Source organism: Phyllobates terribilis, unplaced genomic scaffold (genome assembly GCF_046119375.1).
Source record: "Phyllobates terribilis strain yellow unplaced genomic scaffold, ASM4611937v1 Scaffold_1__5_contigs__length_1240528914, whole genome shotgun sequence".
Lineage (NCBI taxonomy): Eukaryota > Metazoa > Chordata > Amphibia > Anura > Dendrobatidae > Phyllobates > Phyllobates terribilis.
In genome coordinates this window covers 1,045,121,928-1,045,139,996 of record NW_027362761.1, presented here as the reverse complement: position 1 = coordinate 1,045,139,996, position 18,069 = coordinate 1,045,121,928, and the positions used below count along the sequence as shown (strand labels likewise).

The 18,069-nt window shown below is 41.4% G+C and overlaps 1 protein-coding gene across 32 annotated transcripts in view; it reads left to right on the top strand.

The window, feature by feature from the left end:
• The window catches only part of SORBS2 (sorbin and SH3 domain containing 2), a 417,459-nt gene that overhangs the window by 315,171 nt on the left and 84,219 nt on the right, over positions 1–18,069 (top strand). For 19 of the 32 annotated variants that reach the window (XM_073645333.1, XM_073645328.1, XM_073645327.1 and 16 more), the window contains 3 exons: positions 1,050–1,242; positions 2,975–3,092; positions 16,607–16,690. In XM_073645333.1, coding sequence (XP_073501434.1) covers positions 1,050–1,242; positions 2,975–3,092; positions 16,607–16,690 — 395 coding nt within the window. The remainder of the gene's footprint in view (positions 1–1,049; positions 1,243–2,974; positions 3,093–16,606; positions 16,691–18,069) is intronic. The other 13 variants (XM_073645342.1, XM_073645350.1, XM_073645340.1 and 10 more) reach the window with 3 other exon arrangements.

Here is an 18,069-nt window from a genome sequence, read left to right as displayed (position 1 = left end):
GTAGTCTCTGTGTATCCTATGTGATATATATATAGCAGTCTGTATATCCTATGTCATGTATACAGCAGTCTCAGTGTATCCTATGTGATGTGTATAAAGTAGTCTCTGTGTATCCTATGTGATATATATAGCAGTCTCAGTGTATCCTATGTGATGTATACAGCAGTCTCAGTGTATCCTATGTGATCTATATACAGCTGTCTCACGTATCCTATGTGATGTATATACAGCTATCTGTGTCTTGTGTGATAGAACACACAGACTGCTGTGTATATATGTGATGTGTATTTATAACCGTCTCATGTCTCCTATGTAATATATATGCAACCATCTCAGAGTCTCCTATGTTTTGTATGTACAGCAGTTTGTGTTTCTTATGTGATGTATACACAGCAGCCTCGGTGTATCCTCTGTGATATATACAGCATAGTCTTAGCATCTCATATGTGATGTACCGTATATACCAGCATCAGTGTAGCACTTTATTTTACTTTTTCTATATTAGTGATCACAATCTTAGGACCTGTTCGACAATTTTACAATGCTCTTTGAATGTGTCGCTGCATAATTGCGATTATTATGTACGGGCTTTTTTGCTTATTTGTGGTGAGATAAATCGGGAAAATTATGCCCGTACCTATTTTTTTGCTCATCAGCTTTCGTTAGTGTTTGTGTATTTAATGCGCAGCCCAAGACAACTCTTCTTTTCTGATATGACCCAGAGACGCCAAAAGGTTGGATACCCCTTCACTAGAGTATCCCCAGGATGAGGTACAAAGGGCTGTTCACAGCAGATCTGCGCCTCCATCTTATTTGCATGGGCCAATATTTCTGCAGAACGATTTCAAGACCAAGTGGAATCTATGCCGCAATGAATTTCTGCAGTTCAGAGGGAGAAAGGAGGTCCAACAATAGGTGGCTGTCTGTAATAAAGTGGCCATTCATTGTATGTGTCTATACATAATCCATATGTTTTCTTTATCTCTTTGCAGTCCTGTAAAATGCGGTGTCCATTTTATATTACTGTTTTCTTGTTTTTGTGATTACAGATAACTACAGCTCCGCTTTACCTGCCTATTCACACCCTGCTGCAAAGACACAAACTTACCGTCCTTTATCTAAAAGTGTCTCTGACAATGGCACGGATGTATTTAGAGTTTCCTCCCCATTGCCGCCTCCTCCAGTACCTGTGCTTCCTCCATCCGTGCCTCACCGCATGCGGGAGTTGAGCTCTCCTGAGAAGTAAGTCACCAATATTGCTGTTCCTCCACCTCATTGTTCTTTCTTTGCTGTGGGAAATAAAAATTGCAACCATGATTGTGGTAAATCAACCTAAAAAAACTTCACATATTACAATGCATTTTCATTTCACAGACCTTTATTATTTTACAGTAGTGGACAGCAATGTGTTACCCCATTATTATCTCATGTACATGCACCTAAGGGCTGAGCTGCAGAAACATTTTGTAGAACAACCGCAGGAATACATTGTGTTGTATAAGAGTTGCGTGCACAACATTCAGAAACTTTTCATATAATTTTCAAATACTAGTAAGATCTCCTTGTGGAGAGTGACATGCCAGACCCAGCATGCCAATGTGAGGAGGCTTATAAGCCTTGCAATGCTCCTCTGGGAAATTAAATATGCAAATTGTCTCTTCAGAGATGAAAAGGACTTGAACTCTGTAATGTATAATGGTTAGATCTGCCTCTTTAAGAAAACGAGGTCTTGTGACAGGAAGTGAGTTGGGGAGGCTTTCAGTTTCAGTTTTTAGCCTGAAGAGAAACATGTTATGTGGTGTGCTGGAGGAAGAAGGAGAGGAATAAAATACAGTTAAAATCTACTCTCTTGAATTCCTTGTACCGTGTGGACACTACAAACTCTAGTGACACCTATTGGAAGTAGCAATCCTAAAAGTCACTATCTACCCTTTAACAAGCCATTCCATGTGACTTAGGAAAAAAGCCAAACCAGAATCTCAATTTGCAGACACAGTGTTTCGAGTATTGCGCCTCGTCAGTGCAAAGTAAGAGAGATCTGATTTGTGTATGTGAGAGGCTTCTTAGTGGGATCGCAAGTTCTCAATGTCTATAAGAGTCTCGTTCTGGCTCTCATAGACTTACATTGCGTACTGATTTCCGGATCACCCAGCAAACACTGGAGCGATCCCGCAGGTCACAAACTCCTGGAAACCAACCAGAGCAGCGCCGATAACAGATGACGAGGACGGCTGGTAAGTATAAGACTAGGGGAAAGTAACTCAGATTAGTGACACCACTCCAGCACTGCAACATAAAAAATGCTGGAGTGGTGCCGTAACACTTTCCTGCGGAGAGGCTGCTTTTCGTGTCTTCATATCATACTACTGAAAGACACTGTGGGGATGGCTGTGTTTGATATTCAGATTGATTTCCACCTTTCTGTTGAAAAGTAAAGGGATAAGTTGTACTAATTGTACAGTACATGCATAGAAAAAAGTCTGAACCGTCCATGTTACCTTTGGCTGCTTGAATATGTTTAGCATCATTCACAGCAATACAAATAATGGCGGGAGGGTATCCTGTCCAGACATCTGAAAGCATCACTCACATTTACTACAAGCCTCAGTTGTGCATTGCTTGTACACATCAGCTCATCAGTGCTGGAGACTGGGAATAGAGGGAATTACTGTTTTTGAATAACACTGACATTAAATGGGAAAGGATTGGTATATATGTAATTAGGAAGATATCAATTAGAGAGAAAAACAAAGGTACATGGAAATTACTTGACTTTGTCTTACCACAATCTATCCAGAAGCCCAGAGGTTAGACCACCAGTGTTTGCTTGGTAAGGGGTTCTCCTGTAGAACGTTGTAAAAGACACTTTCCTTCAAGTAATGACCGTAAGTTTTGTAATTACTTATAGAATTACCAACAAAATGAGTGCTATGTCTTCAAGCATATGTCATTTATACTAATAATTTCCTCTTAGAAGGAATGAGTGGGAGCCACCCGACAGAAAAGTCGATACTCGCAAGTTCCGTTCTGAACCCCGAAGTATCTTTGAATATGAACCTGGAAAATCTTCCATCCTTGAGCATGAAAGACCGGTAAGAGCAATGTGTGAACTGTCTGTCTGTGATAAAGGACTGCCTTACATTTCACTTAATTTCCAGTACCAAAACTCAAGAAATCAAGTATGGTAGATATCATATCAAGATTACTTCTCTAAAAAATATTCAACACCTAAACGCAAACTCTCTAGATCTCCAATTAGAGGTTTCATAGGTGTCGGGAAAGGGCAACTCCCAGAATACTCCACTCACCGTAGTTTTGAGACCTCTGTTTTAGGCTCTTGTTGGCTAGGATAATATTGAATCAAAGGGGTTGTTCACCTTTGGGAACAATTTTTTTTTACTTATTTGGGGTAAATTCATTTTTGCAATTGGGTTTCATTAAAAATTTTGCACCACTTGACTTTTACATGCCCTTTGTTCCTCTGCACATTTAACTTTAATGTGGTTCATGGTCCTAGATCAACTCACAGGAGCACAGAAACAGGCAGGTAAAAGTGTTACAAACTCCCTGTCAGACCATCATGAATGATTGATTGATTCTCAGTTAACTGATTCTGCAGCCAGTAATAGACAGTACAACACAGAGGCTATTACAGGCAAACTCTTCTATATTATATTTTGATTTTCTAATGAAACTCAATTGCGAAAATAATTTTTAGCCCAAATTGCACACAGTTAAGTAAAAAAAAAAAGCCTCACATGTGGACATTCACTTTAATAGTGCTTAAGTCACTTGTGGATTTTTCCATGACAGAAATTATGTTCTTGTGATAGTATATGACTTCTCAGGACATTTTTTAAAGGGGCATTCTTATTTTGAACATTTACGACTCATCCATGGGATAATTTTTGGAACTACCATAGAAGTGAATGAAGAGAGCTGCAGATGCGCGGCCTCCTCTCCATGCCCAGCAGCATAACGCGGGCCAGGTTTTTGATATATTGTAGGTCCCATAGGTGGAACTCACATCTTTCAGATATTTGTGATGTCCTGTAGATATGCCATACATTTCTAAGATGGGAATACCTCTTCAAGCACAAAGACAGTTTGGTTGTTGTGTCTTATGTTAAACTGGTATAGTCTAAAAAAAATACTATATTTATGATTGTCATCTATAAAAGATGGATGTGGCTGTTTTTGGCAAGGAAAATTGTTGCTGCTTTTAAGCATACTGGCAGAATGAATTTCTGTCACTTAAGATCATAAATACGATACAATATGTCTCTTAAGCATATGCCACTGTGATCATAAAATTAATTATTTGCTTTTGAGTCTAAAGCGAGAAAAGTTGTCAGTATACAATGTCATTTTTCAGAGTGGCTAGAATTCCACACACTAAGGTTTGGAGCTTATGTCCACGTCATCTTTTTAGGCACATTGAGGGTATGCGCCATGACCAGTCCGCAATCTATACTCTGCCATGCTCGTAGGCCCTCCTGCACCCAATGTATGCCAAAAGAGCGTCCTTTTTTATTGTGTAGAAAATAATGGTCTATCATGTTCTTTTGTAGCAGAAGTACTGGTTCTCCCTAAAGAGGCCAGTTGAGTATGGAGTATTATTGGGAATGCTCCATGAGAGAATAGTAATCATTTTAGCTTTCTTGTTCTGAAATAGCTAATTTGTTTTGTATACAGCATTAAAAAAAAATATATATATATATATATATATATATATATATATATATATATATATATATATATATATAATATATTGTGCTACATACATTCTTTAGCAATAGGAGTCAATGGCCGATTTATCTAACAAATAAAGAGGCTAAGTATGCAAATATGAATTATATGAAACCTGAATAGCATTACTGCTCAAGAAAAATAGAAATAATTGAGAAATCTTAGCGCATAAATTGGCCAAATCATGTGTACCTGGTAGCCACGGTAAGGCGTTTCTGCTTGCCAGGAACCTACCTAATATGAATCCTCTCTTAGAGACTAAAGTCTGCATGTGTATGGGAAGGTTTGAACCTGTTGTAATTAGAAAAACCTTACCATGGCTACCAGGTACACATGAATTGGCCAATTTATGCGCTAAGATTTCTCAATTATTTCTATTTTTCTTGAGCAGTAATGCTATTCAGGTTTCATATATTTCATGTTCTCATACTTAGCGATACAGAGTGCTACTTTACTTGTTAGTTGTTTATGGAGATGAGTGCTCTTAGTTAGCACCTGTATACACCAGTTTTCTGCTTTGGATGTGCCGGTCAGTTTTTTCGTTTAATGGCTGATATATGACTTCACTGGCGTAAGTCAGAGGCATACCGTAGAGAAATAATCCTGGCGTAAACCTCTGATGAGCCTGAAAAAAAAGAGATGTGGACAGAGATATATTTAACAGATTTTTTTTTTTATATAAAACGGATGTAAATAAAAAGTTTAGTAAGTTTTCTGATACATACCATTACTGGTCTTGCACTGATGCCACAATAGTCAAGAGCTGCATTCATAATTATTTAGGCTTCAGAGCTGAAATGTGAAGTCTGGGCATTACACAACATCTGCGCAGAGCTTGCTCTGATGATTTACATTTCGCGAAATTCGTTCTTCGTGATCTGCTCTGTACAGTGACCTAATGAAGGAAAAAAGTCTTTCTCCTATTCAAAAAGATAAGCGCTACAGCACTATACTGTGATTTTAAAGCTGCATACAGACGCACCTTCTGCCCACGTGCTTAATAGACTTGTGTCAATAATAAGAAAATACAGTATGCGCTAAAAAATAACTAATAATCACTTGGAGCCTATCTTTACTCCCATGTGGATGTGGTCCAAATGTACCATCCTGTTCTAAATGGTAATTCCCTGTCAGGAAATTATTATTATTATTATTATTTATTGTTATAGCGCCATTTATTCCATGGCGCTTTACATGTGATAGGGATATACATAACAAAAGCATTTACATAATCTTAACAAAACGAGTCAGCGACTGGTACAGGAGGAGCGAGGACCCTGCCCGCGAGGGCTCACAGTCTACAAGGGATGGGTGAGGATACATTAGGTGAGGGTAGAGCTGGTCGTGCAGTGGTGTTTACTGCAGGTTGTAGGCTTGTCGGAAGAGGTGGGTCTTCAGGTTCCTTTTGAAGGTTTCCACGGTCGGCGAGAGTCTGATATGTTGGGGTAGAGAGTTCCAGAGTAGGGGGGAAGCACGGGAGAAATCTTGTATACGATTGTGGGAGGAGGAGATAAGAGGGGAGTAGAGAAGGAGATCTTGTGAGGATCGGAGGTTGCGTGCAGGTAAGTACCGGGAGACTAGGTCATAGATGTATGGGGGAGACAGGTTGTGGATGGCTTTGTATGCCATGGTTAGGGTTTTGAACTGAATTCTCTGGGCAATGGGGAGCCAGTGAAGGGATTGACAGAGAGGAGAGGCCGGGGAATAGCGGGGGGACAGGTGGATTAGTCGAGCAGCAGAGTTTAGGATAGATTGGAGAGGCGCAAGAGTGTTGGAAGGGAGGCCACGGAGCAGGAGGTTGCAGTAGTCGAGGCGGGATATGATGAGGGCATGCACTAGTGTTTTTGCAGAGTCTTTGCTGAGGAATGCACGGATCCGGGAGATGTTTTTGAGTTGGAGTCGGCAGGAGGTGGAAAGGGCTTGGATATGTGGCTTGAAGGAGAGATCAGAGTCCAGGGTTACCCCAAGGCAGCGAACTTGTGGGACTGGGGAGAGTGAACAGCCATTGACGTTGATGGATAGGTCGGATGGGGGATGTGAATGAGAGGGTGGAAAGATGATGAACTCTGTTTTATCCATGTTGAGTTTTAGAAATCTGTCGGAGAAGAAGGATGAGATGGCGGACAGACATTGTGGGATTCTGGTTAGCAGGGAGGAGATATCGGGTCCAGAGAGGTAGATCTGTGTGTCGTCAGCATAGAGGTGATACTGAAAACCGTGAGACTCTATGAGCTGTCCCAGGCCGAAGGTGTAGATGGAGAAGAGCAGAGGTCCTAGAACTGAACCTTGGGGGACACCGACAGATAGGGGGCGAGATGAGGAGGAGACGCTGAATGTCCTGTCTGTTAAGTATGAGGAGATCCAAGATAGAGCCAAGTCTGTGATGCCAAGAGATGAGAGAATCTGGAGTAAGAGGGAATGGTCCACTGTGTCAAAGGCAGATGACAGGTCCAGAAGGAGGAGGATGGAGTAGTGTTGCTTGGATTTGGCATTTAGTGGGTCGTTGGTGACTTTGGTCAGGGCAGTTTCAGTCGAGTGATGCGGTCGGAAGCCAGATTGTAGACGGTCGAAGAGGGAGCAGGAGGAGAGGTGTGAGGACAGTTCAAGGTGGACATGTTGTTCTAGAAGTTTTGAGGCAAAGGGGAGGAGTGATATGGGGCGGTAGCTAGTCAGAGAGGGGAAGGGTCAAGGGAGAGCTTTTTGAGGATGGGTGTGATTGCGGCATGTTTGAAACATGAAGGGAAGACTCCGGTTGTTAGTGACAGATTGAAGAGGTGGGTTAGGGTTGGGATGAAGACTGTGGTGAGGTTAGTGATGAGGTGGGATGGGATTGGGTCAAGTTCGCAGGTGGTGAGGTGTGATTTGGAGAGTAAAGAGGAGACTTGACCTTCTGTAATGGTGGAGAAGTGGAGTTTGGAGGAGGAGGGTTGAGTAGATATGAGGAGGGGTTGTGTGGACTTTAGGCAAAAGTTTTGTCTGATGGTGTCAATCTTCTGTTTGAAGAATGAGGCAAAGTCGTCGGCTGAGATGAGAGAAGAGGGAGGAGGTGCTGGGGGACGAAGGAGAGAGTTGAAAGTGTTAAATAGCTGTTTAGGGTTGTGAGATAGGGAGGATATGAGAGATGAGAAATAGGTTTGTTTTGCTGTAGTGAGTGCGGACTTGAAATTAGTGAGGGATTGCTTGAATGCGATGAAGTGCTCGATGGAGTGAGACCTTTTCCATCTCCGCTCCGCAACCCTGGAGGCCCTGCGCAGTTCTTTGGTAAGTTTAGTGTGCCAGGGTTGCCTGTTGAATGTGCGAGGTGTGGTGTGTGTGAGAGGGGCGATCGAGTCTAGAGCTGAAGCTATTGTGGTGTTATATGAAGCAGCAGCAACGTCTGCATCGTGTTAGGAATTTATGTCTGTGAGAGGAAGGAGGGATTCAGAGAGAGAGTGTAGGTCAAGGTGTTTGAGATTTCTGCGAGGGTGTGTGAGTTTGTGGAGTGGGGATTGTGCACCCGGAGAGGAGAGGGTAGAGAATGTGAGGAGGTTATGGTCAGAGAGAGGGAGTGGTGAGTTAGAGAGGTTAGATAGGGAACAGAGGCGGGTGAAGATGAGGTCCAGTGTGTGGCCATCTTTGTGGGTGGGTGTGGAAGACCATTGAGTGAGTCCAAAGGAGGAAGTGAGGGATAGGAGCTTAGAGACAGATGAGTGGGGAGTGTCAATGGGGATGTTGAAGTCACCCATTATGATAGTGGGGATGTCAGTGGAAAGGAAGTGAAGCAGCCAGGTGGTGAAATGGTCTAAGAAGGTGGTGGCTTGCCCTGGGGGTCGGTAAACGACGGCCAGTTGGTGGTTGGAGGGGGAATAGATGCGCACACAGTGCACCTCAAAAGAGGGGAGTGTAACGGAGGGTGGCAGTGGGATTTTGGTGAAAGCGCAGAGTTCTGATAGGAGGAAACCTACGCCTCCACCATGTTTGCCATTGGGGCGGGGGGTGTGGGAAAGGTGGAATCCGCCATATGAAAGGGCAGCTGGGGAGGCTGTGTCAGAGGGGGTGAGCCATGTTTCGGTGATGGCGAGGAAGGAGAGTTTGTTTGTAATGAAAAGATCGTGGATGAAGGAAAGTTTGTTGCAGACAGAGCGAGCGTTCCATAGAGCTCCTGTTAGTATAGCTGAGGAGGTGGGTATCAGTTGGATGGGTATGAGGTTAGAAGGGTTGCGACAGTTTGAGGAAGGTCGTGGATAGGAGGTAGAAGTGACTGTGGGGATATGGCGAGGAGGACCAGGATTTGGAGAGATATCTCCAGCAGTGAGGAGGAGCAGAGAAAGTGTTAGCAGGTGGGAACAGGAGAGAGCATGAGGTGGCTGTCTGTGTTTGGAGATCCAGGATTGAATGTTGAGGAATAATTTGGAGGAGGAGGTGAGGTGAATTGGGAGGATAGAGGGAGAGATGAAGAGTTTCTTACTAGGTGTAGGGATTTGAGGGGTTATTAGAAAGTGGAGGACTATAGAGGAAAAAGTGAGAGCTAACAGAAACATAGTTATAAGAGACTAAGTGGTCAAAGTGTGGGTTACCTGACTCCTGCCCTGACTAACTGCCTCTGAAATAACTGCCACTTCTCTCCGAAGCCACTTTGCACAAGAAGACGCGTGCACACCCCAGGAAATGTGAAGACACGATGTGCCGAATATGTTCACTCTGTGTTTGACACGACACAACCAGTGTAGGCAGAGTGCCGGCCGGTCATGTCTGTTCTGACACGTGTCTGAAAAAATCTGCCTCCCTGTGTCTGTGTGACGTCACCAAACTACGGGCTCTCTTTCAGGAAAAAAAGAGTGCCAACGGTCCATCCAACGCGTTTCTGAGGCTTCGACCTCCTTCGTCAGGGACCCCCAGTATTAACATTGGAATGTGTGGCACTTGCAAAATATTATTTTGGCAATGGCACTAAATAGTCAGTTAATCTTTTTATTTATATAGCGCCAACATATTCCGCAGCACTTTACAATTCAGACAATTTACAAACATTATCGGCATAAAGAAAAAGTGGGAAAAGTCTCCAATAGAAATTAATTCTCACTTCATTTGTGCAAAGTAATCCTCATTCTTGTGCGGAATTTCACTGCAGATTTTACACTATCCGATGCTTTGTCATTAAGTACAGTGCACAGATTTGAGAATTTGAGAGAAAATCCTCAGACTTCTCTCAGCCATGTACCGTACCTATTTTTTCGAGATACTTTTCAAAACTTCAGCTATGTGTAAAAAGTGTCTAAACACACAATAAGCCTGCTGCCTGCAATGTACTACGTTTTCTTTCTTATTAAATCCTCTAGTTGTGATTAATTGCTGTTTTAGATTTTAGGATTTGCTTCAATTGCTTCTTGTGAACAAGGGCAGATTTTCTTTATGTTTACAAAAATGTATTCATTTGTATTATTTTTTTTTTAATAAATTAAATGTGCTGTGCAGTGCGGGTCTGAGCCCAGAGACCCCCAATGATTGATGATCAGGTCAGGAGGCAGAAGCTTAGAACTCAGGCATCCAAGAATGCAATAGAAAGTATAGGAGCCTATACATCACATACAGAAAATATATAGCCTGGTGTGTGTGTGTATGTATATATAGATATGTGTATTTTATATATACATATATACAGCTCTGGCAAAAATTAAGAGGCCACTGCACAGTTTTCTAAAAATCACCATCTCTACATGTCTGACAGCCATTCCATAAGAGTGAAAGTATAAAAACACTGCTGTGGTCTTCACAATCGTCTTGCAATAGGACAAGCTGGATGGCAAAACAAGTGCTAGGAATAGCCCAAAAGTAATTTGAATGAAAAAATAACTTTTAACCATGCCAAAGGAGTTGAAAAGAAAAGTCTTGAGTGAGGAAAAGAAGGGCTCAATTCTGGCTTTACTAGCAGAGGGATACAGTGAGCGTCATGTTGCCTCCATTCTTAAAATTTCAAAAACGGCAGTCCATTACAACAAGGTCAAGCAGCAGACATTGGGGACTACAAAGCTCCAGACCGGCAGAGGGCGAAAGCGACTCTCCACTGACCGGGATGACCATCATGTTAATCGAATGTCTCTCAGCAACCGCAGGATGACATCAAGGGACCTACAAAAGGAATGGCAAATGGCAGCTGGGGTGAAGTGCACGGCAAGAACAGTTCGTAACGAACTCCTAGAGGCAGGCCTCAAGTCATGTAAAGCTAGAAAAAAGCCTTTCATCAATGAGAAGAACAGGAAACCCAGGCTGAAGGTCACCAAAGACCATAAGGATTGGACCATAGAGGACTGGAGTAAGGTAATCTTCTCGGATGAGTCTAATTTTCAGCTTTACCCAACACCTGGTCGTCTAATGGTTAGATGGAGACCTGGAAAGGCATAAAAGCCACAGTGTCTTGCACCCACTGTGAAATTTAGTGGCGGATTGGTGATGATCTGGGGATGCTTCAGCAAGGCTGGAATTGGGCAAGTTAATCTTTGCGAAGGACGTATGAATCAAGCCGCGTACAAGATTATCCTTGAAAAACACTTGCTTCCTTCTGCTCAGGCAATGTTCCCCAACTCTGAGGACTGTTTTTCCAGCAGGACAATGCCCCATGCCACACAGCTAGGTCAATGTGTGGATGAAGGAGCACCACATCAAGACCCTGTCATGGCCAGCCCAATCTGTTGACCTGAACCCCATTGAAAACTTCTGAAATGTAATCAAGAGGAAGATGGATAGTCACAAGCCATCAAAGAAGAACTGCTTACATTTTTATGCCAGGAGTGGCATAAGGTCACCCAAAAGCAGTGTGAAAGACTGGTGGAAAGCAGCCAAGACACATGAAAGCTGTGATTAAAAATCATGGTTATTCCACCAAATATTGATTTCTGAACTCTTCCTGAGTTAAAACCCGAGTATTGTTGTTTCTAAATGAATAAGAACTGATTTTCTTTGCATTATTTGAGGTCTGAAAGCACTGTTTCTTTTTTATTATCTTGACGATTTTTCATTTGATGCAAGTAAATACAACATTTTTAGCTTTGATTTTCGGAGACATGTTGTCAGTAGTTTGTAGAATAAAACAACAATGTACATTTTACTCAAAAATATACCTATAAAGAGAAAAATCAAAGAAAATGAAAATTTTGCAGTTGTCTCTTAATTTTTGCCCCAAAGCTGTGCGTGTATATGAGAATTGTGTGTGTAAATAAATATACATACACATGTGTATATACACACACACACCCATTGCTGAAAGGGGCACCCTTGAGATTGTTTCAGGAAATAAAGTTTTTCTCCCAGAAAATTATCGCAATTACACATATTTTGTTATACATGTGTTTATTTCCTTTGTGTGTATTGGAACAACACAAGAAAACAGACGAAAAAAAGGAAAATTGGACATAATTTCACACACAACCTCAAAAATGGGCCGGACACCATCAACGTAATGTTTGGTTGTACACCTTTTGGAATAAATAATTGTAGTCAATTGCTTCCTATAACCATCAACAAGCTTCTTACACCTCTAAGTTGGAATTTTGGACCACTCTTCTTTTGCAAACTACTCCAGGTCTCTCATATTTGAAGGCGCCTTCTCCCGACAGCAATTTTAAGATCTCTGCACAGGTGTTCAATGGGATTTATATCCAGACTCATAACTGGCCACTTCAGAACTCTCCAGCATTGACCTGCTGGAAGACCCATGACCGAGGACAGAAACTCAGCTTTCTGGGCACTACATTCGACCCAAAGTTCTTTGGTAATCTTCATATTTCATGATGTTTTGCACACAGTCAAGGCATTCAGTGCCAGAGGCAACAAAACAACCCCAAAACATCTTTGAACCCCCACCGTATTTTGGCAAACTGCAGTCTAGCTTTTTTATGTCTCTGTGTCAACAGTGGGGTCCTCCTGGGTCTCCTGCCATAGCGTTTCATTTAATTTAAATTTCGACGGATAGTTCACGCTGACACTGATGCACCCTGAGCCTGTAGGACAGCTTGAATATCTTTGGAACTTGATTGGGGCTGTTTATCCACCATCTGGACTATCCTGTGTTGCAACCTTTCATCAATTTTTCTCTGCCGTCCATGTCCAGGGAGATTAGCTACAGTGCCATGGGTTGTAAACGTCTTGCTTTTGTTGCACACCGTGGACATCAAGATCTCTGGTGATGGACTTATAACCTTGAGATTCTTAATATTTTTCAACAATTTTGGTTCTCAATTTCTCAGACAGTTCTCTTCTCTTTCTGTTCTCCATGCTTAGTGGATGCAAAGATTGAGTCAACGGCTCCCTTTTTTATCTGGTTTCAGGTGTGATTGTCATATTGCCCACACCTGTTACTTGCCACAAGTGAGTTTGAACGAGCATCGCATGCTTGTAACAAAGTTGTTTATCCACAAATTTGGAAAGTTGCCAGCAATTTTGGGGGTTTTGTGTGATGATATGTCCAATTTTTCCTTTTTTTTCTCTATTTTTCTGTGTTGTTCCAATATACACAAAATAAATAAACGTGTGTAACAAAACATGTGTAATTGCAATAATTATCTGGGAGAAATACTTAATTTTCTGGAACAATTTCAAGGGTGCCACCACTTTCGACCACGATTATATAAGTGTGTGTGTATGTATGTGTGCATATATATATATATATATATATATATATATATATATATATATATATATAATATATAATATATACACAGACCAAAAGTTTGGACACACCTTCTCATTTAAATATTTTTCTGTATTTTCCGGACTATGAAAATTGTACATTCACACTGAAGGCATCAAAACTATGAATTAACACATGTGGAATTATATACTTAACAAAAAAGTGTGAAACAACTGAAAATATGTCTTATATTCTAGGTTCTTCAAAGTAGCCACCTTTTGCTTTGATGACTGCTTTGCACACTCTTGGCATTCTCTTGATGAGCTTCAAGAGGTAGTCACCAGAAATGGTTTTCACTTCACAGGTGTGCCCTGTCAGGTTTAATAAGTGGGATTTCTTGCCTTATAAATGGGGTTGGGACCATCAGTTGTGTTGTGCAGAAGTCAGGTGGATACACAGCTGATAGTCCTACTGAATAGACTGTTAGAATTTGTATTATGGCAAGAAAAAAGCAGCTAAGTAAAGGAAAACGAGTGGCCATCTCTACTTTAAGAAATGAAGGTCAGTCAGTCCGAAAAATTGGGCAAACTTTGAAAGTGTCCCCAAGTGCAGTTGCAAAAACCATCAAGCGCTACAAAGAAACTGGCTCACATGAGGACCGCCCCAGGAAAGGAAGACCAAGAGTCACCTCTGCTTCTGAGGATAAGTTTATCCGAGTCACCAGCCTCAGAAATTGCAGGTTAACAGCAGCTCAGATTAGAGACCAGGTAAATGCCACACAGAGTTCTAGCAGCAGACACATCTCTACAACAACTGTTAAGAGGAGACTTTGTGCAGCAGGCCTTCATGGTAAAATAGCTGCTAGGAAACCACTGCTAAGGACAGGCAACAAGCAGAAGAGACTTGTTTGGGCTAAAGAACACAAGGAATGGACATTAGACCAGTGGAAATTTGTGCTTTGGTCTGATGAATCCAAATTTGAGATCTTTGGTTCCAACCACCGTGTCTTTGTGCGAAGCAGAAAAGGTGAACAGATGGACTCTACATGCCTGGTTCCCACCGTGAAGCATGGAGGAGGAGGTGTGATGGTGTGGGGGTTCTTTGCTGGTGACACTGTTGGGGATTTATTCAAAATTGAAGGCATACTGAACCAGCATGGCTACCACAGCATCTTGCAGCGGTATACTATTCCATCTGGTATTCGTTTAGTTGGACCATCATTTATTTTTCAACAGGACAATGACCCCAAACACACCTCCAGGCTGTGTAAGGGCTATTTGACCAAGAAGGAGAGTGATGGGGTGCTACGCCAAATGACCTGGCCTCCACAGTCACCAGACCTGAACCCAATTGAGATGGTTTGGGGTGAGCTGGACCGCAGAGTGAAGGCAAAGGGGCCAAGCATCTCTGGGAACTCCTTCAAGATTGTTGGAAGACCATTTCCGGTGACTACCTCTTGAAGCTCATCAAGAGAATGCCAAGAGTGTGCAAAGCAGTCATCAAAGCAAAAGGTGGCTACTTTGAAGAACCTAGAATAGAAGACATATTTTCAGTTGTTTCACACTTTTTTGTTAAGTATATAATTCCACATGTGTTAATTCATAGTTTTGATGCCTTCAGTGTGAATGTACAATTTTCATAGTCATGAAAACACAGAAAAATATTTAAATGAGAAGGTGTGTCCAAACTTTTGGTCTGTACTGTGTGTGTATATATATGTATGTATATATATATATATATATATATATATATATATATACACATACATGAATATCTGTAGGCAGTCCTAAGCAACCATCCAATCTGTAGCCGCTGTCAGGTGTTATGAGCTTATGTTAAGCCCTAGAGTGGTCGCAAACACAGTATGCACCATGCCTGTTTGGGTGTAGTGGAATGCCTGTGTTAAAGCTTTTTCTCTTGACAAAAACAGATGATTGGCCCCATGTGGTGGGATAAAAAGTAATGTCATACTTACCTGTCACCTGACCTTGGAAATGTGTGATAGTGACTCCAGGCCTGCTGATCATCACCTAATGTCAGTGGTGAAGAGATTGTAATTTACCGAGTGCATGGGACTGAATGAACACTCAGCACAGAGTATATGCGTGGCTTTTCCATTCAGATCTAAGCTGGCCATATGTGGTATAATAGGCTATCAAGAAATACCAAGTGCAAAGATATAAAGACTCTGCACTGCATGTCATTGGGCACGTGGCATTTCTTTAAGAAGTGGGGAAGTCAAGTATTAAGTGGTTAGACAAATGACAAAGATGTTTATCATTGGCAACATTTACATACAACAACACTCCCGCAGTGTAGGGCAGTAATGGCTGATTCCAGTGGTAACTTGCAGAAATGTGAATCTGCCTTAAATATATGAAGCTCAAGATCAGTTGCAGAAAAGTTATGCAATTTATATATATTGTTAATCAACTTTTCTGTAGAACTGTATATGTTGTAGTAAACTGAAAAACAATTTTTAAAGGTAAACCTATACTATATGTACAACTTATTGTACTCACTGCAATGAAACCAGCCAATCAGCAGTGACTCTGTATACAGGAGATCTGTCACCAGCTTTCACAGTACACGCTGCATACATTTAATAGTTCTCTTAAGGCCTGATGAAAATCTAGTTCAGGATGGCTGCATAGTCCTGATGCTTAGATGAGCATTAAGATCAGGTTGTAAGAAAAAAAAAATATTCTGTCTAATACAACATCACTATGTTTTGACCCAGTGTAGGTCTTTATCAAGCATACTTGGATGCAGACTATTTTTTTACCTTTGTGGTTTTTCCATGCTGGAGTCCATGGTCTTTGGACCTTGCATGCCTTTAGTAGGAAATTGCTGCTGGCTGCCATATTTTTGTACGAAAAAGCTCATGAGTCCAAGTGTATTTAACCTCTGCCCGCCCAGCCTGACTGACTGCAGCTCGTACCGCTCTCTGCAGCAGGAGGGATACTGAGGAGCTGCCAATCAGGTGAAGTAGGCGGGGATTTAGGTCAGCTTTCATAAAGGATTATAAGGCCATTTTGATTTGGATTTTCAAAGTAAATACAACATCCTCATCAGGTCTAAAAGATTTAGTTAGTAATGTATGTAGTTTGTATTGTGACAGATCCGCTTTAAGTGTTGTTGCCTGTTAGCATCTTTTGTTGGACACCCCCTGCTCTAGTGTTTGATGCTTGTATACTGCTATCATTCTAGAATTTGTACCTTTGACCTCCCCCTCCTTGCTTCCTACTCCAGAACGGTCGTATAAATCCAGATGAGATAGATTTAGAAAATGAACCATGGTATAAATTCTTTTCAGAGCTGGAGTTTGGACATCCGGTAAGTGAGGTTAGATACTAATGCTTCCAATAGGTGTTAGGACTATCTAATCCTGTGAAGCTTATGGTTTATTAACTCCCACTTATGCACCATCAAGGTTAAGCGTATGCTGTGCACCTACGATAGACGGGAACAATCCATAGTCCTAACAATGGGTGAAAGTAAGAGTAATGCCACGGCCCCACTATCAGTATTTGGTCAGTATTCGGTCAGTATTTTTTCTCAGGAGTGGGAGCCAAAACCAGGTGAGGAACAATCAGAGAAAAGGTATAATAGAAACAAGTCACCAATTCTGCATTTATCACTCACTCCTGGTTTTTGGCTCCCACTCCTGAGAAAAAATACTGACCAAATACTGATAGTGGGGCCGTGGCCTAACACTTGTTTTAACGTGATAGATGATAGATATTGAGGCATATATTTTACAATAGAGCTTCCATAAACTCCATAGCCAGCAAGGACTACTAACTTTTACACATCTGCTTCATGAATTAAACCCTGCGTCCAACTGTGATTGAAGCTGTCATGAAAGCTTATACATAAATCAGAATACAATGTATCACGCACATAAATGATCAAGTAGTGTAAAAAAAAAATAGAATTTTTTTTTAATGACTGTAGTGACAAAAAATATCATCTTCTAAAAGGAAATCTATGAGCAGGATTTCACACCCCAAACTAGTTATTTGCATATGTAGCTCTTTCATAGACAAGTAATGCCCAATGTTACATGTCCAATCTATTTCTCCATTAGTGAGAAATCAGCTTTTTAATTGACAAGTAAATGAGACTGAAGATCTATTTGAAGATTTGATGCCTCTGTCACTCCAGCTCTATTCCCTACCTAGTCCTTTCCTAATGGCTCTTTTGCCTGAAGTCACAAGGCATATAGGCTGTCAATTAAGCATGAGGAGGTGGCGCTGGGTGGGAAATAGAGCTGGAGTGACAGAGGCTTCAGAACTATACTAGCTCTTCAGCCTCATTTGCATATCACTTCAAACGCTGATTTCTCATTAATGGAGGAACGGACTAGTCATGTAAAGGTATTGCTGAACTTGTCTTTGAAAGAACTACATGAGCATAGAAATAGTTTGCCATTTGAAATCTCTTTAAAGAATTACGTCCAGTGTGAAGTAGGTAGAAAAATATAACAAGTGGTCTGTGTGTTGTCATTGTTCTCCAGTATGTCTAATCAAATACATCATTGCACTAGTGTCATGAAAAGGGAACTAGTAAGAGGAGATTCAGAAAGATAGTGACAGTGAAAGAGTTCTGAGAACTGGAAAGTGACTGAGTAGGAATTCATTTTTATTCTCCAAAGTATGTACAGTACTGAGCAAAAGTCAGAGTCCACCCTTATGTTTCTTTAATTCCAGCCA